The sequence below is a fragment of the Lynx canadensis genome, chromosome B1 (genome assembly GCF_007474595.2).
Source record: "Lynx canadensis isolate LIC74 chromosome B1, mLynCan4.pri.v2, whole genome shotgun sequence".
Taxonomy (NCBI): Eukaryota; Metazoa; Chordata; class Mammalia; order Carnivora; family Felidae; genus Lynx; species Lynx canadensis.
The window spans coordinates 187,043,591-187,068,769 of record NC_044306.2 but is presented as its reverse complement, the minus strand read 5'-3'; the positions used below and the strand labels follow the sequence as shown (position 1 = coordinate 187,068,769).

The 25,179-nt window shown below is 43.8% G+C and overlaps 1 protein-coding gene across 2 annotated transcripts in view; it reads right to left on the bottom strand.

Annotated features, from left to right (window-relative positions):
* The window catches only part of PPARGC1A (PPARG coactivator 1 alpha), a 133,381-nt gene that overhangs the window by 73,960 nt on the left and 34,242 nt on the right, over positions 1–25,179 (bottom strand). The window contains exons 1-2 of one of the 2 annotated variants that reach the window (XM_036064271.1): positions 24,744–25,011; positions 21,188–21,367 (exon numbers count right to left, since the gene is read on the bottom strand). In XM_036064271.1, coding sequence (XP_035920164.1) covers positions 21,188–21,367; positions 24,744–24,842 — 279 coding nt within the window. In that variant the 5' untranslated portion in view covers positions 24,843–25,011. Of the gene's footprint in view, positions 1–21,187; positions 21,368–24,743; positions 25,012–25,179 lie in introns of those variants that run through there. The other variant, XM_036064273.1, reaches the window with a different exon arrangement.

Genomic DNA, 25,179 nt, shown 5'->3' with positions numbered 1-25,179 from the left:
AGTCTAATTCTAAGATTCTATTCACTTGTATCCCTTTCTCTTCTGCCCAGTTAGATGGGCCCTTATTTCCCGATCACCCTTGGGGTTCTTCTCACTACTGACTTTGCTCATAACATCGTCTCTATCCTATCCAGTTATGTCAACACCTAACATGAATCCTGGCCCGTAGCAGGTGCCGAATAAGTATTACGTAAGTAATGAGATGACTTTTGACCCTTGAACAATGTAGAGTTAGGGGCAATGATGCCCCCCGCCATCAAAACCCTGGGTATAACTTTTGCCCTGCTCCAAACTTAACTACTAATTCCTTCCTGCTGACCAGAAGCCTTACCGATAACATAAATGGTCGATGGGCACATATTTTGTATGTAAAATGTATTCACTGTACTCTTACAATAATGTAAACTAAAGAAAATGTTATTAAGAAAATCATAAAGAAGAGAAAATATGTTTACAGTATTATATATACATTTATTGAAAAAATCCACGTGTAAGTGGACCCATGCAGCTCAAACCCATGTTGCTCAGGGTCAACTGTCTTTTCCTTTCCTCTTTGCCGACAGAAATCTCTCTCCATCTTGAAGATCTATTTTTCCACCAGCCCGACTTCCCACTTGCCCCATTGGTCTTATGGCTCTCTTCCCACCTCTAAAACTCTTAGTGTAGTTTGCTAATATCATGCCAATGATCACATCTCCTCATGGGACTGAAGGCAGGAGCAAAATCGCTGATTCTTCTGTGCCACACGGTGCCTGGAATAGAGATTTGTTGAGTGACAATCCACCTTTCACCCACTGTCTGATTGTGTCACATGCATGGGCTTTATCTCCTCATGAAGTCGTGCATCCCCAACGATGATCCCCAAACCCCTTTTACAAGTACTATAGTTTTTGGCAAAGCCTAGGCACACAGCAGAGGCTGAAAAATAATGGTCGCTTTCATAATTAAGTATGGTGTGTGTGGAGTATGATATGTTCAGGATGACCGAGGGAAGAGGGAGGCAGTAAAGGAGGCTGAGCTCGCTTAAGTATGAGTTAGTGAAAGATAAAAAGAACTGATGGAGGAAGATGGTGAACATTCACCTAAGACCCAGGAGGAAGTCTTCAGCAACCGACCAAACATGGAGAACAAAGGACAGAGAGACAGAGGCAGTGACCCTATGTGGTCTGGGGGACAAACAGCAGACTGGTTTCTGATCCCTGGGAGCACACAAACAAGAAGTTAAGCAACCTGGTGTGCACCGTGTTGCAGAGTCAGCCTGTGCTAAAGATTAACAGCCGGTCTTAAAGGGGAGTAAAGATCAGGAACAAGCTTGCAAAGCACAAAACACCTCACTGGCGGCAGACTCCGCTGTGGGGCGATGGATGCCCATATCCCACCCGCTCCTCTGCAGAAATTGGCACCCTCTGATCATTTAACAGTCAATAGGGCGTTTTGATAAAGCACACATATTCTGGGAGATGGCCGTGCAAGTGGCCAGTGTTTCCGAGGCTCGCTCACAGAAGAGAGCAATTCCATCCTCCTGACGCTTCCCCCCCGCAAGAGATGTGATGGGAACCAGGAAATCTGAGTTCTGGTTAAATACTAACTCCTAAATTCCTAATCTGCAGGAAGACAGAATCCAGGCATAACCAAAGGTAGTGATTGGGGAACTTACCGGGGGTCCAGTGAAATGGTAACCAACAGGCTGGTAAGGGAGGTAGAATCATGCGTCAGAGAGGAGCCTAGGCATGTGTCGGGGACATGGTAGGATATCTCTAAATGTCCTAAACTTTTCTGACTGCCACTCTGTGGGCATGGCTATCTTATTTCTACAAGTTGGTGACAAGTCTCCTTGAGGACTGAGGTCCTGCTCTAAAGCCCTTTCTATTCCCCATCATACCTGGCGTAACACCTTGCATAATATATGAGCTCAATAAATATCTGGCAATTGACTGCTTGACAGGGAGCGTCTGTGGCTAAAATCTACTCCATACTGAACTGACAGATTCAGTCTTCTGAATTTCAGGAAACTGGTTAACCTTGGAACAATTGTAAACTTTGAGCATTAGCAGCATTGTTTCTGGTGAACCAAGTAGAAAAGAAGACATTTCAAGCGTCCACCTAATATGGTCATACGATTGAAACAGGGACAGCTCACACACAAACAGACACACACACACACACACACACACACACACACATGCAGAAGCACGCACTAAGGAGAAAGTGTGCACAATCAAGAGCTGATAAAGCCGTTTACGTATACTGTATAGAGACAGACGGACAAGAACAGACAAGAGCAATGGTTTTACAAAGGGCCGTTAATATGTAGGAAAGAAAGATGCCAGGAATAGCCAGCCTAGTGTTTTAAAACTGCATTTTCTTTGCTCTCTGCTTTTAAATTACACACTGCAAAGTCACTGAGGGGAAAGCTTTAAGAAAACTTTCATTTGCTATGGTACAGCTCGCCGGTCTTCCTTTGCCTAAAAAAATAAATAAACCCCCTGGAAATGTTTCTTTCTTCTCGTAGACACTAATAATGATAGCTTGAACTGTAAAGATTTGGTTTTACCGAAGGTAATGGAGTAATGTTTATTTCCATTAGACTAGGCCTATAAAATCCTCTTTTTATAACCATGAGCCTACAATTTCAAAACAGCAAAGCTTGACATTTTGGTCTCTGACAGGCAACACTTAATATTGGGATGTTTTAAAAATCTATATGAAAAAAAGCTCTTAATACAAGATAGGCCGAACATTTTCCCCGCAAATGGTTTGTTTTAGCTATCTCTCTTCCTCCCGGATGGACGAGGAAAATCAGACAGCTTATTGGCTTAGTTTGTTAGGCCAGGTTAAAGGGATGCAATTCTGAAAGACTCTTAGAGGAGCTTACCCTTGGGCTAAAAATAGCAGGCACTAGAGAATTATCTTAAATACGACCAAACTTGTTCTGTACTGTGAATGCAGATAACTGTAATATGTTTCCATTTTTGGTCATTTCAGGGCTTTTTTTAAGTTTGGCTTGCTGTAGCTGACTATTTAATTCATTTCTCATTCTCTATGTCACATTTGCTCTCAGAGATAGTACCCGGGGTGCTTGACTGAGGAATTCTTACTTAGTTCTGTTGCTTTTGTTAAAATCTAACGAGCTGTCGGACTGCCAAGCACAATGTAGACTGGCCTTACTGGAAAGGTGAGGAAAAGCCTACTGTGCGCCTCCTTTTTCCTGACCGTTCTGGTTTCCCCCTGAGGAGAAATGCAATTTACTACATTTTATAAATCAACAGGAATGTTTAACGTCTGATGTAATCAAGTCTCACGACCCTATAATCTAGCAACCCTTACCAATTCTCCTCTCTGTTTTAGCAGACATTTTTACGCTCTCTTTGTGTATTTGTGGCACTTCATTGCCACAACTCGACCACAGAACTCACCCCGTTATCTTCTAATTAGTTAAGTCTGTCTTTTTCACCGTTCCACCAACTCCTACATCTGAAGGATTATGTACACGGTACATACGTCTTTGTATTTTGAGTACCTGACTGCAAATCTGGCACGTCGTTGGTGCTCTTTAAATAGTTGATAAATGGATCAATTTAAGAACGAATAAAATCATTCCCTGGATTGGAGTGTCCTGTATAATAGCATACTGAATTATAACACATGAATCAGCCTAAAGTCCTGGACTGATCAAACCATCCCCTTCGAACAAAGACAACTCGCCAAGGTCTTTGCTAAAATAGCAAAAATGACCATGAATTCAACTGCTCTACAAAATCTACTAAGAAATTCAGGTTAGCGGATCCTCTTTGCTATTTTTGCACCCTGGCTTCAATGATCCCAGCCCATAAGCGAAAGCAGGGCCAAAAACATTCACGCCTTCTGAAAAGCCCAAAAGCCTGTGGCAATCGGTCATCCTTCCCCATCCCGCCATTTCTTTCTAGCCTTTGTGTTTGATTCTTCCAAGAAGTCAGGTAACTGCCAGACAGATACGGCACGATCGACCCGTACAATCACGCAATCACGTTTCCGAGAGAGGTGCCTTCCTTCCGTTGTGATTTTTGACAAGGACACTACAGCAACAACAAAATATTTGCGGAAATCTGATGCCCGGATCTCTTAAGAGAGTTAGAACAGACCAGGAAATAGGGGCACAGTGATGGGAACAGCGTGCTGGGAACCCGCTGCCGCGTACTTAAGGGAGCTCCCAGGTAACATTCGGGTCCTTGTAGGGTAGCAGAATTACCCCGATGCTCTGGAACCTTGAAAAGGTACCAGTTCTGTAGCTCTTCATGGCGTATGAGAAATACTCCCTGTCCTGTAGGCGAGAGGAGTGAACACTCAACACCCATCGTAAAACGTGTAAGGGCGCCTTCATGTGCCAACGTGCACCGGCTTAAAGCAGCCACGTGTCTCCCCGACTGCCATTAAAACCACCCAGATGTCTTCATCGGGGCAGCAAGCGAATTAGAAGGTAAGTTCTCAGCCGCTCTGGCAGGCACGCAACATACTGTTGTCGCTGTTGGCTCTGCTTACAAACCACCTCTTAGAGAACACGCTCTCAGATCTTTGGCACGTCTTATTTTTAGCATGACTGCTCTGAATGGCTGGGAAGGTCGTTTTATTCTCTCCCTCGCTCCCTGATTTGGGTAGAGCCACTGTAAATCCAACCATCAACAGACATCGGAGATCGAGTCCCTTACGTGCCTGGCTTGGTGCCGGGCCCTGGCAAGGCGATGAGGTGCCGACTCGAGGCACATCCTTTCCCTCATGAAGTGTATCATAGAGCTTGAGGGACACCGCCAGGAAGCTGACGTCTAAACGGCCACAGCCACAACATTCAAAGGCCCGCACGAAAGGAAAAGACGCGCCTTTGCACGTGTGGCAGTGAAAACTCACTCGGTGCCCAAGAAGGGCCACGAATCCCCTTCCTAAATGTAGGGACTTAATAGTTTATCCTTTGCCCGGTAAAGGCTCCGGTTGAACACAGACCAAGGCAAACACACAGCCTTTTGAATAGCGCTTTGTTCTAAGGCAGTTTATGCCAATTGTGTCTATGGAAAATCTCCTTTGGACGCTCACTCCTTGAGACGTATTTCCACTGCCACTCCGAGGAGGACAGATGTCATTTCTGGTAACCTCAGCTACACACCTTGCTCTATCCCTGCCTCCGCGATTAATTTGCATTGACACTCTCCTTCCCACCGCTCCCTCCACGGAGGGCACGGAGGTGGCGGGGCGGCCAGCCTTGCGCACGGCCTGGAACCGGCTTTTATGCCACCGGATGAAAGGTCGGGTGGAAAGACCCACCACTGGCACAAGTAATCTGGTCACTCAGGGACCATCCGCTAGTTCAAGAATAGCTTGCAGGTGAATGATGGACAGGGTCATTGCTGCCTGACTGTATCAGGGGCTATTACGACAGCCATAAAGAGAAAGGGAAAAATTGAACACGGGAAGAATTACTCCTGAAAGAGACATGAAGGGAGACACAAATGCCTTCGTATAAAGGATAAGGCATGAAAAAGTACCAGGGGAGCCCGGCTGCTTACAGAAGTCAGGGGGGACAGCAGCCTTTGAAATTGCCAAAGTGTGAATAGTAATGAGGGGTCGTGGCCTAACCAAAGCTCAGGGCCCATGTGGCGAAATCCAAGCTGTCCATTCTCTCCCTTCAGGTGAGAGGTGGCCCTCTCTGGGCCAGAGAGTTTGGATAAAGAAGTCACAGTCAGAGCATTCCTTGGGTTTCTAGACAGAAATTAGATCTAGGGAACTCAGTCCTGAACCTTAGCTGAAATCCTTTCTCCAAAACCAAATAGCACATTTTAGTGATTATTCTGTAAGCCCTGAGGTGGGTGGTTTATTTATAAGGGTCTCCGGACAAAATGAGAAAGAAGGGGGAATGACTTAGAGCACTGATATTACAATTTAGTGTGCCCCAAATGAATATATACGCGTGAATTATGCATTATTGTGGCGCTGGCTTATTTGGGGACTGGGGAAGAGAGCAAGAAAGGGGAAAAGTATAGGTAATTTCATTCTAAAGTAAGGTGGGGAATTACCGATTTAAGAATAACTCTGCTGAGCTGTATTTGTCTTGACTAATGGCCCCGTAGCCAAAGAGCTTTAGTATTGACAAGAGAAGAAAAAAAGTCAGCAGCCTCTTTATCAGAGGAAATTTTAACAGCTGTATTTTTTTTTTTTTTTATTAAAATTTTTTTTTTTTCAATGTTTATTTATTTTTGGGACAGAGAGAGACAGAGCATGAACGGGGGAGGGGCAGAGAGAGAGGGAGACACAGAATCGGAAACAGGCTCCAGGCTCTGAGCCATCAGCCCAGAGCCTGACGCGGGGCTCGAACTCCCGGACCGCAAGATCGTGACCTGGCTGAAGTCGGACGCTTAACCGACTGCGCCACCCAGGCGCCCCAACAGCTGTATTTTTTAAGGGAGCAAGTGATCTGACAGATCATACAATGAAGTTCAGCATTTCATGGAGCACTGTCTCATTTAGGGCTGTTACATGGGAAAGTCTTACAGAATGACGTCAAAACTCCATGAAAATCTTTCAGATCCAAAAATGTGCATGTGTGTTTGTATATACGCCTCATTTATCCTCCTCGTCAGGCATTAATCCACACAGACACTTGTGCAGATGAAACGAGAGGCTGACTTACTTAAGCACCCAACTTGTTATTAAAGCATTGAACGGAAAGAGCTCAAAATCGTTTTCGGACTTCTCCCATCTTAAAAATTGCGAGATTTGATTTTTGTAGCATTGGGTGATACTGCTAAAGGTCCACAGGGAGCTATTTGGAAATATAGCCCCGAGAAAAACAGGGCTGCGTGCCCCCAAACCCAGTCCTATTTTGAGTGCGTGCCTCCTTCTTTGGTAATTTTTTTTTGTCTCATCTCTTTTGGTCAGGGCCCACTTCCTGCTATGATCTCCTTGCCTCCACCAGCTCATTAACCTTCTAAATCATTTCTTCTAATCTCCCATGTGCTTGGAAAACAGATAACCAGATTGGTTTAAATTGTAAGTAAAACAAAAGGAAGCAAGTGGTAAGGGAGGGCTGGAGAAGCTTATCTGGGAAGAAAATGCATTCAGTGTGAGGGTATGATTTTTCTGCCTCCAGTTTGGCTTCTCCGAGACAGTTTTACAAATGGTGTGCTTCTCAGCTATGTTTCGGACAATTAATAATACTAAGTTAATAACGGCCGAAGAAATGAGGTCTCCTAATATGAATTATAAAAATAACCACCATGATTAAGTAAAAATGCATCCTATCTGTGGAACATATATCTTCCCTTCCAGCTATGAAACATGGAGCTGGAAATAAAAATGAACCAGCAATGAGAGGGAAAAAGTGGGATCAGTGTTTTGTTTTGTTTTGTTTTGTTTTGTTTTGTTTTGTTTTGTTGTGTCACAAAAGCAGCAGGGAGGTCACCCAGGACTGTCGGAGGGTATCATGCCTTTGGCTGACTCAGAGAAGAAACCGTTTGCCATTCGAAGACAAATTAGATGGGACATGGACCACGCGATGTGGGTGACCAGACTCAGTTATCTGCCAAGAACAGTTACCTCCAAATGCATCTAAACACAGAGAATTCTTTGGTTCTGTGCAGACAGAATGTCTTTGTCAAAACATTGTCAAAACTTTGACAAACTTGGACAAAACTTTGTCAAAATATTTGTTGGAACAAATATTGCAAAGCAGCCAGACTAGATTTGTCCCAGGAGAAACTGACATACATTCCTTTAGGACAGGGACAGCCACCTCGGCCACGTCGGTGGGATTGCCGGGTGACAGGATTAAAGGAGCTAGAAAGTGGCACTGTGACCTAATGTAACTCTCAAATCTGCTGCACGCAGAGCCCTGGAATTGGGGACCAGCAGGAGAGAGAAGTCACTCATCCCATGCAGCATCACTGCACTCAAATGCTCAGGCATTCACCTGGACTCCTCTCCGACAGGAACAGGAGGTGAGCCCGCCCATCAGGCAGCACTGCCTGAAAAACACAAAACAAAAACCAAAACAAAAAACAAAAAAACCAGGCTGATAGATGCGGCTCAGAGGAGAGCAGGGTGTCCCCGCTAAGCATGTGTTGGCAAGACACGAGAGGATCCTGACATGAGAACATTTCTGGACAGAATCTGAGTTGGCCAGAATCCCTGGGCAGCCAGGAGAACTGTGGCTGGAAATGAGACACTCCAACTTCACATCTGAACAAATGAAATGGCACCCGGGGAAGCTAACGTCCTTAGGCCAAGAGCCTGTGGAAAAACCAAGGGCGTTCCTATAATAGAGGCACCTAATTCTCCCTACGTAAGCACTATTCCAAAGCAGAAATAAGCCTCTGAGAAAAGACTGGGGAGAAGAGATTTAAACTGAGGTATTACAGGAAATATTGAGCATAGCTCAGTAGAGGTGCAATGCTTGGTACCTCAACAGAGAAGAAGAGAGGGTAGGTCTACATTCTTCGTGTGCAACAAGACAGTCCCCGTGTAGGATTATCCCATGAGTCAATGAGAAGAGGGCTCCAAGAGACAGAAAAGTCACATATGCAGGGTGTCACATATAGGCAAAAGCGTGCCAGCCCTTCTGGCTGGACAGAAATATCATTCTCAGAGAGAAAGGTCACTAGGCCTAAAATGGTGCAAAATGGTTTTCCTCCAAAGGAGCCCCATATACTTTGCCAGGGGCACAACATTCTAATCACGTCAGCCTTGCACTTGGGTTAAAGAACTTTCTGCTGACAGCTCTGCGTTCCTCCCTGAGGTTGGCTTCCTCTTGTCCTCCCTCAGCAATTCCAAGGAGCAAACTGCTGTTTTCCTTGATACGCTATGTGTAGAAAACCGGAAAGCTCAGGTCTCCCATTTTCAAATATTCTGTTCCACTGCCCTGCACTTGTTGGACCCTATGCCCGGGCTCTCGGTTTGGAATGGACGGCCCCAGTGACTAGGAGAGCTGCTCTCCAGAAAAATCCCGCTTCAAGGTGAAGGCCTTTCTGGAAATGGTAAGTGTGCCAATTCAGAGAAGGGTAGAACTGATGTATTAGCGATGACCAGGGTAATAAGCAGGCGGAGAAAGTTCCTGCTTTGCTGTCTCTATCACACAGCTTATCTCACTTGATTTGAACAACTTGTCTTTATCACTAACCGTGAGCTTCTTGAGGCCATGGACTGTGTTGACTCTAAACCACTGCCTTTCCAGAAATTGGCGATGATGGTGGGCGACGATAATTATTTTTGGATATGGATGGGTAAACAAGTAATAGAAGAACTTTTAAAATCGAGAAGCACGAAGCAATGCGACAATACGCAAAAGCTGGAAACCATCTGAGAAAATGTGACCACCTGTATCACAAGCGATACGGGATGAAAAGACCGGTGGGGATAACAGTCCTCCCTAACAGCTGTCTTCTAATGCACTGCCCTGAGGTGTTGAGTTAGCAATTGATGGGACAAACCACCACACCTGCAGAGACACACTGTGACACTTGCCGTCTTCAGGCCGTTTGAGGAAGACGAGGAGGGCGGAACACGCCTAAGAATTTCTCAAAAGTGAGAAAGTACTCGACGTCAGTTTCTACTCTCGCCTCTGGTGCAGAAATACCAGGCGCTGTGGAAAGTGGCACCTGCCATTTCTCCCTAGCTCCTGGTGAGGACACTTCATCTGCCTTCTCCTCTCCTTCCAGTAAGTTGCAATTTGGATTCAGTAATTTCTTTTCTCCATCTCTCTAAATCCCCCAGACCAGGAGAGTTCACCCCAAATGCCCAGCTTTCACCAGGGATCTGGTACTGAATTAAGAGTTAACAGAGGTGCAGAGACAACAAGAAAGCTTGCCAGAGTAGAGCTAGAGAATTTCATGACAATTAGCGCTGATTTGCGCTCCAAGAATAGGAAAAAAAAATTGTTTTAAAGGAGCACAAAAAAAGCTACTCACACATACACAACCCAAAAAAAGCTTTCTAGCACTGGCTGCAAATGATACCATTGGATGGCAGAAGAAACACACCAGATTAGCCAATTAGCATTCACCCAAGAAAAACAAGTGCTTCGGAGGGAGGGAAGAAAAGGGACCCATCATCGTGAATATCAACTTTACAATGGCCCTGACTGTTTATCTACCCAAAGGAAGTGCTACCTCCCTACTTTTTTGTGACCCTCTCGACGATCGCGGGGGAAAAAAATGTTAGTTCAACATTATCGCAAGCCTGAATAGGACTCTATTTATGTGACAAGTTGACAACATACAATTTCATGCTTGTTGAACTGATCGGTGTTATATATTCACTGTGAATATTAGGAAGCCTCACCATTATAAATATGAAACAGTATACACTTATTCAAAATAACTCCAGCAGTGGGAATTTATAGCTTGGTTGTTTGTGTCCTTACGAAGTCTAAATGCCGCCTTAAGAAGCTGCAGCATGCAGAAACAGATGTGCAGTGTGACTGCGACCAAAATGGATTGGCGATGACCTATGTGAGAACGGGCTATTACATTCTGGTCTGCATGGCAGCTGACACTGGTTTGTATTTAGATATGTGACTGTTGAGAACACTGTGTCCTTAAAGCTCTGTTTAAACATGGGCCAAGGCATTTGTCTGCTGGACTAATTATTTTACCACCCTTCTATGGCGAGTTATCGCTTTGTGTTTTCCTCTAAAAAAGAAAAGAAAAGAAATGTAAATGTGTATGCACATACACAGGCACACGTTTCCACTACGCTCCCTCAAGTTACAGCAAGTACTTTAAACCTTGGTCATGTCAGGTGAATGTTGGCAGGCGTTCCAGAATGCCTGCATAACAGGACTGTACCACTTTCCCGATCAGGTGCCTGGGAACCGGACAAGGCCACAAACCATCAAACCAGAAGCTGTCCCCGGCAACTGTTTGGGGTCAGGTTTTTCCCTCTTCCTCCCGCTCCCCTCCCTCCCTCTCTTTCCCCTCAGCGAGCTTCAACCAATTTGCAAGCGTTTGCTTCCACAAGGACAAATTTGGAAGAGTGAAGAACAACACAATTTATCCGAATGTGGAAGGAAATGAAGGAACCAGGCGCCTTGCTGGAGCTAGATATAAAACATTTGCATAAGTAGTTTTTCCAACAGAGGTGGGACTCAGAACAAAACAAATTGCTTGTATTGTACGCAAGGACACCAAACCTTGACCAAGTTTGTGGTTGCTTTCCCTGCTCGTGCTTCTTAAGTATACCCAGATATTCCCGCTCAGAAGCTCAGGTTAGTTGCCCTCGGTAGGTAGACCTGGAAAGGTAATTGTTGATTTGTTACATAATTATATATTTTCAGGTTGGCCTAAAAAGGCTGCTGTTTACGTAGGAGTCTTCAACATTTTTATCTCGCTGCTAAGAACAGTAAGTCCCCAACATTTGAGATCGAAACCAAGTTGTTTCAGGATTGTCTAGTGACTCTTTTGTGTCCTCGTTGTTTGTTTGTTTGCTTAGTATTGGGTAACACTTCTCGCTCTTGTTTTGAGATCCAGCAAAGGATTCATTCGGTGATGGGAATCCTGGGTCTCTTTGGAAACATTTTAATTACAGTGCTTTGGAACTTCCCCAATCTAACAAAGTTTGCCATCCAGAATCTGCATCTCTCTCTCTCTCCTTTTCCTGTTGGACGAAAGTGGTGGTGTCGGTCTGTCTAGGAAAGCCAACCCACAAGATAACATAATCACATACGTTCATTTCTCAGGGACCTTGGCGGTTCTTATCTCCTTGCTTTTATGATCTCTTATGAACAGCCAGGAATAGCAATTTGCAGCCTGTTTGTAAAGCCATCTTAGTCTGAACCTGGCCTTCTCCTCTTTTATCACACGGTGATATTCTGCAGCGAAATCCCATTCGCCACATCAAAATTTGCTCTGAGCTCCATCTTAGAATAATGTAAGTATTCTCTGCGTGTACGGAACATATCACACATGTAATGGAGGGCAATTATCATTTCAATGAACTATTTATTAATAGAAGATGCCTTGTGTGCTTTGCTTAGATTTATTGATATGCTGCCCACTGTACGTTGTAGCCTGCAGCTACTTAGTTCATGGTCGTCAGCATCTCAGACAAGGAGCTCTGCGTTTCACACGGTCCTGGTTCTTCTGTGTGCTTTGCTCAACTTTATTTTACCATTATATCACCTAGAACATTAAACACCACGCTCGAGTTCTGTGTTAAATCACGATTGTTTCCTATTAAGTGTTCCAAGCTACCCATTTTTATTAACAGTTACTTTATTAAATCCTTAATAACATAGATAGAATAGTTAGTTAATTTGTGTGTTGAGCCATGGATGTTAATTTGTAAACATAATAACATACTGCAATCATTTGCATAATAGCATTTTAATCTTTTTAGTAAAAGCTGTAATTCCCCACAAAGTACACTGCAGCAGAAACTAAGTGACTATTGGTAATAATACAAAAGGCCTTAAAATTCTGATCCTATTATAGTGTTGGAACATACCCAAACTGCTTCCATAATCTCTGAAATGTTACTGTTCTCTGATTTAGGTGTCTGTGTCAAGAATAAAAATGAAGTATAACGGGTAGCAGTAGACGATTTCCTAAATGTAATTTAGTATTCACTAAGCACCAGCACTTTGCAAATAGCTCTGAGGCTTTCCTTCAAAGTTCAGAGCTCCAGCTCTGCATTTTGCGTGAGGAACACCAAGGAACTCACTCTAAACTCAGTTGTGCTGCAGACAGGGCTCTGAGAAATGGTGCTGATTTGGCACAAGGAAAGGCATCAGCCACCAAGGATTTGGCTACCGAGTTTCCTCCCTCCTCCCTACCCTATCAGCCTGCTTGCAGCTCCTTGCACTGACTGCCTTCAAGCACAAGTTTGGGAAAGAATGAAAATGGTTACAGGGACAGTATTTAAGGAAGATACTTCTGGGGGGTGGGGGGGGACAAAAAAGATTCTATAGGAGGCTTGGTCTCTAGAGCGAATTAACACCAATCACAAGACTGGCCAAAAAAAAGGAAAAAGTAGTTGCTTCAAAGTCAGGCCAAGTCATTTTACGCAAGATCTGGTAACTCATTAACCCATTTGGCTGCAAACCCTGAATGAATAACTCGCAGTAGTAATAGAGATGGGCAGGTCTACAAGGTAATGGTGTTTAGAATCTCAGACTATGCAAATTATTCTATCACTTTGGAACAGAAAAGGCACAAAAGTATCTCCCATCATTGTTTTGGGACAAATGGCCTAACGGATAAGAAGCCATTTATCTTCATAAAATTTTGCCCTTGCCAAGAATAAGAGCGTGTATTTCATTGTGTATCTCTCTTCCCCCTTCCCTACCTCTCATCCTAGCTACTTGTAAGTCAGCATCTGTGGCAGGCTACAGGAAAATTTGGTATCCTGCTCTGCTTTCAAAACTATACTTCAGAGCACACAATCTTGGAAGTAGCCTCACAGGTGGTAAGAGAGAGAGAGAGAAAGAGAGAAAGAGAGAAAGAGAGAAAGAAAGAGAAAGAAAGAAAGAAAGAAAGAAAGAAGAAAAGAAAAAGAAAGAAATAGAGAAAGAAAGAAAGAGAGAGAAAAAAAGAAAAGAGAAAAGAGAAAGAAAGAAAGAAAGAAAAGAAAAGAAGAAAGAAAAGAGAAAGAGAGAAAGAGAGAAAGAGAAGAAAGAAAGAAAGAAAGAAAGAAAGAAAGAAAGAAAAAAATGGTCCTTACAAAATTGTTCTACATTACAGGTAATTCATTTTATAAAACCCACAATAAAAGTTTTCATTGCTAAAAGAATAGGCATGTAATCATAGGGACAAATTAACCTTGTTAAAAACGTGAAGTCTAGGGTAGGGAACAGTAGAAGAACAATTTGGCTCTCTGTTTAACAACATGAGCTTTAAAGTTCATCTTTTTATCTGCTTTGTGTGTTGATCTCATTCAGAGGTGAGCCATCTGCTGGGCTGTGTCTCCACGATATCACATACAGACAGGGGGACATGGACAAATAGACACAACATATGTGTAAGGTTACTATACAAGCACACACCGTGGCTACATAAATAGCCAGTTTGTCCAATCCAGCACCCCGAATCTTGATTACTTTAACCAACACTAATATCCTTCAAGTAAATCTAAGAGGCCATGAGCCACTTTTTCCTGATTCCTCTCCAGGTTTACCTCCTTGTGAATGTGGGTCTCCACTTTTCTGGCCCCAAAGAAATCTGGGCAGAGTCATTTTTAGTTAAATTATCCACTTAAATGAATCCAGAAGATGGGGGAAACCTAAGCTATGCCCATAAAATGGCTCACCCACATCTGAGAACACCTAGAGTATCCGGCATGAAATAATTGGTCTCTACTCAAAAAAACACAAAATGGTACATTCTGCAATCATTGTGCCTAATTAAACATATAGATTCTCACTTTCCAAGTTGCAAATGGCTAAGGACTGGATCGACTTCCATGAAAAACAGCCGCCGACCTCGTCTCCTGTAACCACAACTTACATTAGCAAAAGCAGGCACCAGGAGAGTTAGTGATGGTGAAAGATGGTCATGTAACCAGCACCTGCAAGCGACTTGCTATTTATTAGTGGGGGGTGATGCCAGTTAGACATCACCGTGTGGGTCAGGACTCCTGAGCCCTATTTTTCCAGCGGTCAGCATAATGGCAGGGAGGAAATACGGTGATAAACCAGATGTTCCCAAGATAAGGCAGATGTTATCAAGGCAAGAAGTCTAAAATATCTCTAACTGAGGTGGGTAGATGACCACACACACACACACACACACACACACACACACACAACAACAACAACACTCTTTAGTCTCCCTCAAGATAAGCCGACAGTAGAGGTTGAAAACAAAGCAGCACACAGGCTGGGTCAGATTGTTGCTTCCTGATTTGTGACTCTCCAAGATGAACATCTAACTGATTTATACCCAGAATTTGGAATTTTGTGGTAGATTACAAAGGCAAAGATAAGTACAACATAAATTTTTAAAATACTCCATAAGTCTCCATGAGTTTCAACATTTTTCAATGTTCTTATGTTACAGCCAATTATCTCCCCACTTAAACGGCTATTATTTTCTTCCTTGAAGTTGATGTTCTCCGTTAAGTGTCATTGCCAAGTGTGGCAAAAATCTGGTTGGGGGCTGTAAATTTCATTCAAATGACAAACATTTATTGATTGCAAATGGGAAATCCCAGAAATCTCAAAGAAGTGATTATTGTAAACTAATTCAGCGTCTCCAAATAACAAAGGGAAATTTATTCTCCTGATGATTAAATTAAGGTGAGGGTGCTCTGACGCATATTTTTTCATATTTTTTCTCTGTCGTTGTGTTAAAATTCCAAGAGGTTTGCCATTCATAGAAAAGTCTGTCTGACCACAGGCACAGTCAGGAGCAGGAATTCATTACCATGGAAGGCTGCAGAATTTCCTCCAAGGAGACAAGTGAAAAAAAGCAGACACCACATAAATTTGTGGATTGGGTTAAATATGTTCTGCCCCTGAGGCAGCAGAGAGATGGGGAACCCCTTTGTAAAATGACTCACAAGTCCGAAGAAGGTACTTCGGCTCCTAAAGGTGAGTAGAAACGTAACCAGGAAGCTCTCCGTGGAGTTCTGGTTCCCTTTGGAGTATTTTTGAGTTAGCATTCTTTGCCACTTCCCTCTCTAACCTAACTCATATTCATCAGGGCTGATGGCATTTTCCTTCAAGGTGCTTCAAGTCTTTGTTCCCTGGACACCATCCCCTCTGCTGTCACCTTGTCCCTTCGCTGCACCTGCATTGCATGGTGTTGGAAATGCAGCAAGCCCTGCTGTCCAATTTCTTCTACTTTCTGCTCGTCCACAGCTCTTACGATTATCAGAATGAACACCCTTAAATCCCATCTCCATTATAGGGCTCTCCTGCTAGAAATCTTCACTGGCACCCCAATCCCTACTATGTAAACTCTAAACATTCCCAACCGGGGTCCCATGGACGGCCATAATTTTGTACCCACCCTAAATCCAAACCTACTCCTCCTACTCCTACCTTCCTATCAGTATATATTTTACTTTGGGGGTATCACACTCCTCACTGTCATACCCCCTGTACGAAACCACTTCACTCTTATTCTCTTATTAGCCATGGTGAAGTTATTCTTTCTGCTTCCCTCCTCAGCTAGGATACACACACACACACACACACACACACACACACACACACGTATATATGCACACATACATATATAGAATATATAATATAATATTAATATGTAACCCCATGTATTTAAATATACATGTACACATATACATGAATATACAGTCTGTTATTTAATTGCTAAACTATAAACATACACATATATACATACATATGTGTATGCAGTCTTTCATTGTTTGCTAAGTGCTCTGCATTTCTTCACTTGACATTCCAAATCAGGCTTGAGGTCCTTTAGGAAACAGAGCCTTTCTGCTTTGTATGTAATCTTCACATGACCTAAGGCAGTTCACGCCATCAATAAATGTATGATGGTCCGTTCATTCATTATGTTGTAAATATTTTCAGTACTTACTTTCTGATGTTTTCTAACAAAACATCTAGAAAAACTTCAGGGAACAAGACAAGCAAGTCGCCTGCTTCTAAAATGCTCACGATCACTTGAAGAGCCAAATTTTGATTGCTTTTTTTTTTTTTTTAACTCTTTGGTAAGTACATAGTATATGCCCATTTTAGAGAAAAAAAAAGAATACAATTGAAAGTCACAAGAAGAAATATAAAATCATTTACATCCTCACCAGAATAATTAAGCATCCTCAAAAGCCTCCAATCATAATTCCCTTGTTAGCATGATAGGATACCTTAGGAACAGATAGCAGGAAACTACCCCCAGTTTGACTCCCACAAAAGTTCACAGTGTCAGACCTTACGCGGAGTCCCCGTAATCACCTGACATGAATGCTGGGTGCAGCTGTGAGCCCTTCTCTGCCCATTCGCAAAGGCAGGCCTCAGAACATATTATGAGTAACGACCTAGAGACAACTACATTCTCCCTTGCCGTGTTGTAAAGAACTCCAAGTAGCTGCATTCAGAAGTAAGAGGCTAATGAATGAAAGATGCTCATTCAGTTGTATCAAGGAGGCACTGAAAGCAGATATTCAAATAAAGCAGGGACAAGGTGGCCCACGGTGACCCAGAAGGGCCAATGCGCTGTTTAAACTAATCCCGTGCCACCCATCCTTACACCATGCCATGCTGTAAAAGTACTCCTTTATTCGCCTCCTTCAAACAATGCACAAAGGCAAGAGAGGGAAGGAAGTTATGTTGCAATGTTCTGAAACATAAATCTTGCTACCAACCGGTCCAGAGACAGCATCCTGTTTTCCTGACACATGGATTAGATTCACAGGAGGCCGCACCTACAAACGCCTGTGTCCTGTTTTCTTCTAAGTGGCCTCTGAATAATACCTGGTCACCTGCATTTACACCTCCGACAGAGGTTGTGCAAGCAGAGACGGCTGTTTGTGTGTCCAATTTCTCAATCGACATGGACAACTGCGCGTTGCCCCCCCGCCCCCCCCCCCCCCCGCGCCGGCTCTCACGGAGGAATTCACTCCTCCCCAAACCGTGACATTCAATGCCATTCTTCTTTTCTTCTAAAGTCCGATAAAAATTAAACTTAGATCCGAACGCACGGAAGAGGCCAAAGGAAGGAATTTCTACGCACTCGTGGGGTTTTAACAGTCTGCTACACGATCTGCAAGCCACCCGGATCCCATCCGTATCGCTAAACACCCCTTGCTTTCTGCTTTGATTAGAATTCAGAAACCCTGTGGTCAGTTTCCACGTGCTGCTTGAGCCAGGGAAAGTGTTTCACTCCTGGTGCCTTATTTTATTCTGGGAATCTGAGGTAGATAATGCTTCGTATTGGCACATCAGAGGTGGCGGAAACCGTGACTGTTTGGCTTGCTCAAGTACAAGGACTTCACAAATGTGATGAGGCAGGGCTTTGAGAACTGGAAGAAAGTGAGCCCGGGGTAAAGTCCGCGGGGAGAGGCTTAAAGGCACAGGCTCCGGGAAGGGCTTCGGGGAGCCGCAGGGAGCTACACAAAGCCGTGGCCGTTCAAGGGTTACCGTGTTGTGCGTGGACCAACCGCCCAGGGGAAGACACAATTTTCGAATTCCACCTGTGCTCCGCACACACTTTTTTTTCCCCCCCTGTTATAGAAAAGATGTCTGAGTTTAACGCTAGAGGGCAAAGAGTAGAGGCATGCTGGCTGTATGCAAATGCTCAGGAAGCCGCGGCCCTGGGTCACAGTATTGCCACATACGGCCTTACCCTTTGCACAGACAGAGAAGAATGAGTTTTGTGACATCAGAGAAAACGGTTACAGTTATCTAAATGGTCACTTCTGCTGTCACTGACAGAATTCCTGACATCTCAGTCCCGAGGCCCTGGGCATCTCCACAATTTTATATGGCTTCTGATTGTTTTTACATAGTTTTTTTGAATGTTTATTTTAGTTTTCAGAGAGAGAGAGAGAGCGAGCACGCGTGGGGGAGGTGCAGAGAGGGAGAGGGAGACCCAAAATCTGAAGCAAGCTCCAGGCCCTGCACTGTCAGCACAGAGCCGGACGCAGGGCTCGAACCCATAAGCCGCGAGGTGGTGACCTGAGCTGAAGTCGGACACTTAACGGACTGAGCCACCCTGGCGCCCCAGCTTCTGATCCTTCATATCCTGTGTCTTAACTATGTAGTCTCTCTGAAACCCGACCAGTTCATCTTTAGTGTTTTACAAAAGGGAATTTCAGTGACTTTTTTTTTTTTTTTCTTTAGGGTTTCTCAACCTCAGCACTATTATCCTCTGGGGCCAAACAGCTCCTTGTTGTGGGAAGCTGTCCTGTGTGTGGTCTCTACCCACGAAACGCCAGGAGCGTCCTCCTGCCTTCGGTCCTAAAAAAAAAAAAAAAATCAAACACATCTCCAGACACTGCTAAACGTCCCTTGGGGGGCAAAATTGCTTTCGGTTGAGAGTCACTGGTTTAAAATGAGCTAATGAGAAATTAAATTAAATGAACCCTGTGTTTTAGAGCATTGAAAACAATTCTATCAGTGGTAGAAAGTTATACACAGAACCAAAAGAGGTGTCTTCGTGTAGATTAAAGCACCTATATATAACCAGTTGCTGAACCAAGTCTCCTCAAGGTACCGATGAGAAATGCCTCATGCAGGTGCCACAACATGAAATATGGGGACACAAGGTCATGGGGAAGGGATTTTTTTTGAAACTAGCTCACCGGGGAGGCACTGACTCCCACGCCATGCCCCCCACCCCCACCTTTTAGTTATTCCCTGGCCATCACCTACAAAATGCATGGCAATCACCCAAAATGGAATACCGATTTTTAGATAAGAGGTCTATAGAGATGGACATTTTTTAAAGTACTGTTTATTTAATGCAGCATGACTTAAAACGGGCCTGTCGCCTGACAAGTGTACTGAATGAGGAATGTTCAATTTACCAGTTCTAACTAGCCAAGTCCTCACATGAACTTTCAAAGACCCGGCTGAGAAGCCTGGGAAATAGAACTAACCGCAGACCTTCAGTGCCTCTTCTCCCCAGCCCGGACTCCCCCATCTTAAGTCCTCATCCAAGACTCTGTTCAGACATATTAGAAACTCTTAGCCATGGACGGAACCTACAGCCACCTTGGCTCCCCAACTATTCCTGCTCCCATGTCAACCAACACTGAAAGGAACGAGTCTGTTCTATTTTTAAATATATTCAGCAAAGCAGCAGCTTGATATGTCTTTGTGAAGGATGGTTGTCACCCCACCTCACTGGTACTCTATTTTTATCACTGATATGGCCTTGGACATCAGATCAATTTGGGGTTCAGATCCCTGGTCTTTATTTGTCAACTGTGTGATTTGGGGAAAATCACTTCACCTCTCTGAGACTCGGAGTCTGAGACTCACTTCACCTCTCTGAGACTCGACGGAAAATGGGAACGGTACTCATGGTACCTAAAAAATACGTTGTTTTAGGGATATGCGAGATGACACATACATAGCACAGGTGTCTCAAAAGCTTGGCCATTGCTGTTATCGCTATTACTGTTATTAACATTACTATAGTCACCGGTCATTTATCAGTCAACCCACATTTATTCAACACCTTCTGTGTGCTGGGGTGCTGGAAAAAAAAAAACCTCAGTAAATATTGTAAAATTGGTTTTCTTAATGACTCAATAAACATTTATTCAGTGCTTTTTATGCACTGGGTGCTGGAAAAACTCAATAAATATTGTAAAATTGGCTTTCTTAATGACTTGAGATCTCAACCAAATACCCTGAAGTTTAAGGAATGGTTCTGCTGGTGGGATACAAAAGACATTTAAAGTGCTTCGCATGGGGCCTGGCACATATCAGGGAGAAGATGTTAGACAATGATGGGGGTGCTGGTAGTGGTGATATTGAAAACTAGTTGACTCAACAATCTTTATTCAGTTCATTTGCCAGACTGCTCAATGTTTGTCCCTCTAAGAAACCATTTCTTCTTAAGTAAATGAGTGCTGATCTTGTAAGAAAGAACTTCTTTTTTCAAAGTAACACTTTAATAGGAGTAGATTAACATTCCTTATTATAGGGTAGGCTTATAATAAGAGTCTGGAGCCTAGGAGGTAATTTTCCCTATTGAAAGGTAAGCGAATTTTTACTAATTTGTAAGTAAATATTAGAATAGCTGGGCTTAGACATTTCTATACTGTAGAGAAATCAGAGGTCTGATCAAAAAAATGACAATAATAATAACTACCCACTAACTTTGTGAGACAAATAAAGGTAGACGTCTAATCTCCTGGATAAAAAAAAAAAAATGCATTCTTTTACATTTCGCATTAATTTACATTAGGCACTTTTCTGTGGGAAATAGACAGGAACAAACAGGTTTAGACTCTTGTTCTTCTTTGTCCGTAAAGCTTTCACAACCCCTTAGTATTTCGACACAGAGTAATGCGCTCTGTTAGGGGCCCTTAGCCCCCCCCAGATCTCAAAACGACAACAACGAGTCCACTCATTTGCCAAACACTGTTCTTCCACGAAAGAGGAAGGGCCTACCTGTGATAAGAAGTCTTTTGATGACAGCAAAGTGAGAAGCCGATATGCTTTCAGGCCAATAATGATATGATGGCCCAAGCCACGTTCAATGAGAAATTAATTTTCGCCAAGGGATGATCCCCTTACCTCAAATATGTTTGAAGGCTCATTGTTGTACTGATTGGATATTATTTCTGATTGGTCACTGCACCACTTGAGTCCACCCAGAAAGCTGTCTGTATCCAAGTCGTTCACGTCTAGTTCAGAAAGGTCAAGTTCAGGAAGATCTGGGCAAAGAGGCTGGTCTTCACCAACCAGAGCAGCACACTGCAGGAGGCAGGGGGGAGAAAAAGCTTTCATTAACTGCAGGAATTTATTAAACTGCAATAGCATGTGATAGGAATTAAGCCTGGTTAATTCAACCACACCACCAAAGCTGGTTTCCAGGGTTTTAGCCACCGGGGAAAAAACATCCTAAATTCTTTTACTGACTTTGCTCTCAATGGATACTTTGCCTGATCCATTCCATCCAAGATTCTACCTCCAAATTCATGGTAAATGCCGTGTTTCCGTGAAGCCCTCTCTGATTCTTCCAGTTAGAAATCAACTTAAAAAAAAAAAAAAAGGAAAAGAAATCAACTGGATTTGGACTTTTTTGATGGTTAGCACTGAACGAGTTTCAACTTTTTCAGCTGCATAGAGTTACCTCTACGCAAAAGTCTACTCTACCCTGGGAGTATAATCTCTTTGAGGGAAGGATACAAATTTGATTTTACCTTGGAATCGCCATCACACGTAATAAAAACAAAATAAACAATTGTTGAATGAAAACTAGCAGCATAAGAGCTCTACTAGGAAAACTTTCTCCATTCACGTTCCTTTTGACCATTATAATCCACATAATTCATTTAGCAACTAATGATGCAAGTCCTCTAACTTGTCTATGGTTCTCTTGAATTATTATTTAAATCTCGCAACTTGACTCTTCATGAGCCACAGCACTTCATCTTGAACAGGTCAAAAGCAAGTTCCTTGAGATAAGGACAAAAGTCATAGTTTTTCTGTATGATCTTTACATCTTTTACAACGTTTAACTTGCAAGTCAAGTGTGGAGGGAGTGCATGTGAGCGGGATCGCTTGACATCTACGAAGGAAAAACCCCTATAGCGCCCCACAACCGTATTTTTTCTCATCATTTATGTATTCCTCACCTACGCTCTGAGTGAATTCAAAAGAAACTACTTTCCTTCGGAGTTTTTCAACGACTTCAACACAGCGAGAGGTTGAAAATAGCCCATACTGTGGCTGGGCTGCTTGTCAGCAAGGCTATGTCAGACTGGAAGAGTCATTCACTTCCTTGCACGGAGTAGGTGGTCTTTTCATTGTCCCACACTGTGGCTTTTTGAAGGAAGTGGCCCCCCGTTATCAGAGAGGTGGTCTTCTCACCTCCAATCGGCCATCTGACTGCTGATTTCCTCACGGCATACTGTGCAGAACCCTGCAGAAGTTTCCTCCTGCAGGGCTCCGGTGATACCAGAGCCAGAAGGACTTTATCCACCTGCAAGCCAAGGTGTCTAAATCAGAGCAGGTGCGCAGGCTGAAGTGGCACCCTCACGGCCCTGCCTTCCAAGGTCAGGAGAGATGCCGTGGAGTTGTTCACATCCAGGCAGCGGTTGGGCCTGAAGCTCAAGATTCTGCCTGACATTTAGGTTTTGAATAAAAGAAGTTTTATGCAGATTTTTTTTTTTTTTTTCCTCGAGCACCCCTGTCATCCCTGGCAGGCTACATTACACGGGTCATATGCAGCAGCACGATCGTAAGCACCACGCTGAGAAGAAGGTACTGGGTAATGGAGTCAGCAGTTGGTAAGGGGAGGCCAGGGGCAGCCTGAAGATGACTGTGATTCTTCCCTAAGACCACCAGGCCCCAGTCAGATCCCAGACTGCAGGCACGACGGTAACGCGAAAAGAAAGAGCAATCCTCTCCACCTGAACTCTTTCCTTATCATTTTATCGGTCGTTCCATTTTTTATTATCCGAGTTAGCCCAAAGTTGCAGATCGGTATACTTGACTAGGTTTATAAGTAGGCGGAGGCTGGGCCGCGGAGATTTTGTTCTGGTACAATGTTCGCGTTCTGTTATGGGCGTAACACTTCCCAGTCTCCATACTGGCCCACGCTGCTTATCCTCCAGGTACAAACACACAGTGTTAACTCTTCCCCAACGTGATCGATTCAGAGACAAGGGTAACTTTTTCAATGGTGCAAAACCCACCAGGGCTTCATTGAGGGACCGTCCTTAAACAAGAAAGAAGAAGCATGAACAACAGAAACAGCAACAAAAAATAAAATGAAGGTGGAAAACACAGGAGGTGTCCATCTGGCTTAAGTTCCTGTCGTGGAGAACATAACCTAGAAGCCAAGCTTCGGAATGCCGGTGTGTCCCATCGACTGGCGAACAACTTCTTGCTGTCTCTCCCCTCAACTGCCTTCTCTAAGCATGGCTTGCTCAACACCCTTCACCCTTGCAGGTACGTGCATTTTTAAGTGACTTCTGAAAAACCATTAAAAAGACCAGATCAGTTTCTGGCATTTTACTACGCTGTCATTCACGCATTCCTTTCCTCCCTTTTCTCTTTCCGTCCCATTTTTGCTCTTACGTTGTGGTTGGAAATGTGCGTGTGCTCTGGCCAATGTGGACATGCTAGCAAAATCAGTGTTTCTGAATGTGGCATTATCCCGATAATCTAAAACAAATTAGTGATAGCAGGTGTCCCTGTTATTAATTTGTATTTGGCCTTTGGATGATGCCAGACTTAACAGTCCCAGCCCTGTAACTGTCCTCATCTGACATGCTGATATTTACTGCTTCCCTATACATCTGTAACAGGTGTCTTTCTTGCAGTTACAGAGACACATTCTCCTGCCTCTTTGCAACTATGACAGCTATTTCACAACCGTAGCCTTAATTTTATAATAAGATTTAAGAGGATAAAGCAGTCACTAAACACAAAAGGCTAATTATTGTACGTTTTTTCACCCCAACAGACTTTTCCCTTAGTTAAGGAGCAGACAATAAATTAGCTTAACTGCACTGATGATAATGAATCATCATAATTAAGTATAATTCTCCATTAACCTTTTGGAGGTTTTTGTGCCATTGATGGTAAATTTTAAAGAGAGAGAGAAGAAAGAGTGGACTTGGCCACATTAATTATATTAAGGAAAAAAGAATTCTTACTTCTTAGAAAAAAATTAGTGAGGACAGGGAAAAGGGAGTAGGGTGCGGGGGGGGGGGCAGGCAGTAAAGAATGACAGTCTTAGTGGAGGGTATGTCATGTGAACTGTCTCTATCAATCTTGGTAACCTTATTGTACATCACCTTCATTAAACTGTAAAACACTGGGGACTCTGAGTAGCTACAGCGATATAGGCCTTTATGAACCACTGTGCTGTCCTGTCATTATGTGCAAAAGGGCATAATACGTTTTAGGATGACAGCAAACATTAATGATTCCAAAAATGAAAACTGCCTATGCTACCTGCTGCTCGTAACACGTTAGGCTGGCCGAGGTGGTTCCCAGAGCTGCGGCCGCCAAGGCACGGCTTCTCGCAGCTCGCTGCCTCCAGTGCAACAGAGAGGCGACTGGCCAGTCTCCGCCGACAACTCAATCCACGGCTGGACGCTGAGCCCGGGGAACTCACCTCCTTCAGAAGAACATAAAAGGGCCACTGTTCTAAACGGTCCGGACGCTGACTTGAAAACGACTCCAGGAATTCCAGTGATGAAAAGAAATCCTCCATATTTCCAGATCAACTCCCAACAGCATCCAGAATAATGCGTGATGGAAAAATGAAACTACAGCAGCTGAGAGACCCACACTGCCAGCCAGCCAGCCACAGGACGCTCCGGCTGCTCCGAGACACTTGGGACTTTGAAGCCACTTAGAACCCTGACTCCTAATAGCGACAGCACGTATGAATTAGCCCTATCCAGTCCACCTTACCGAGAAATCACAACAAGATAAGGACAGTCAGGATCCGCAAGTACCAGCTGCCAAGGCAGGAGAGGGCAACCCGAGCCAACATGTGCAAACCCGGTAAAGAGTTAAGCAGCCAGGGCATGCCTCGCTAGATAGGA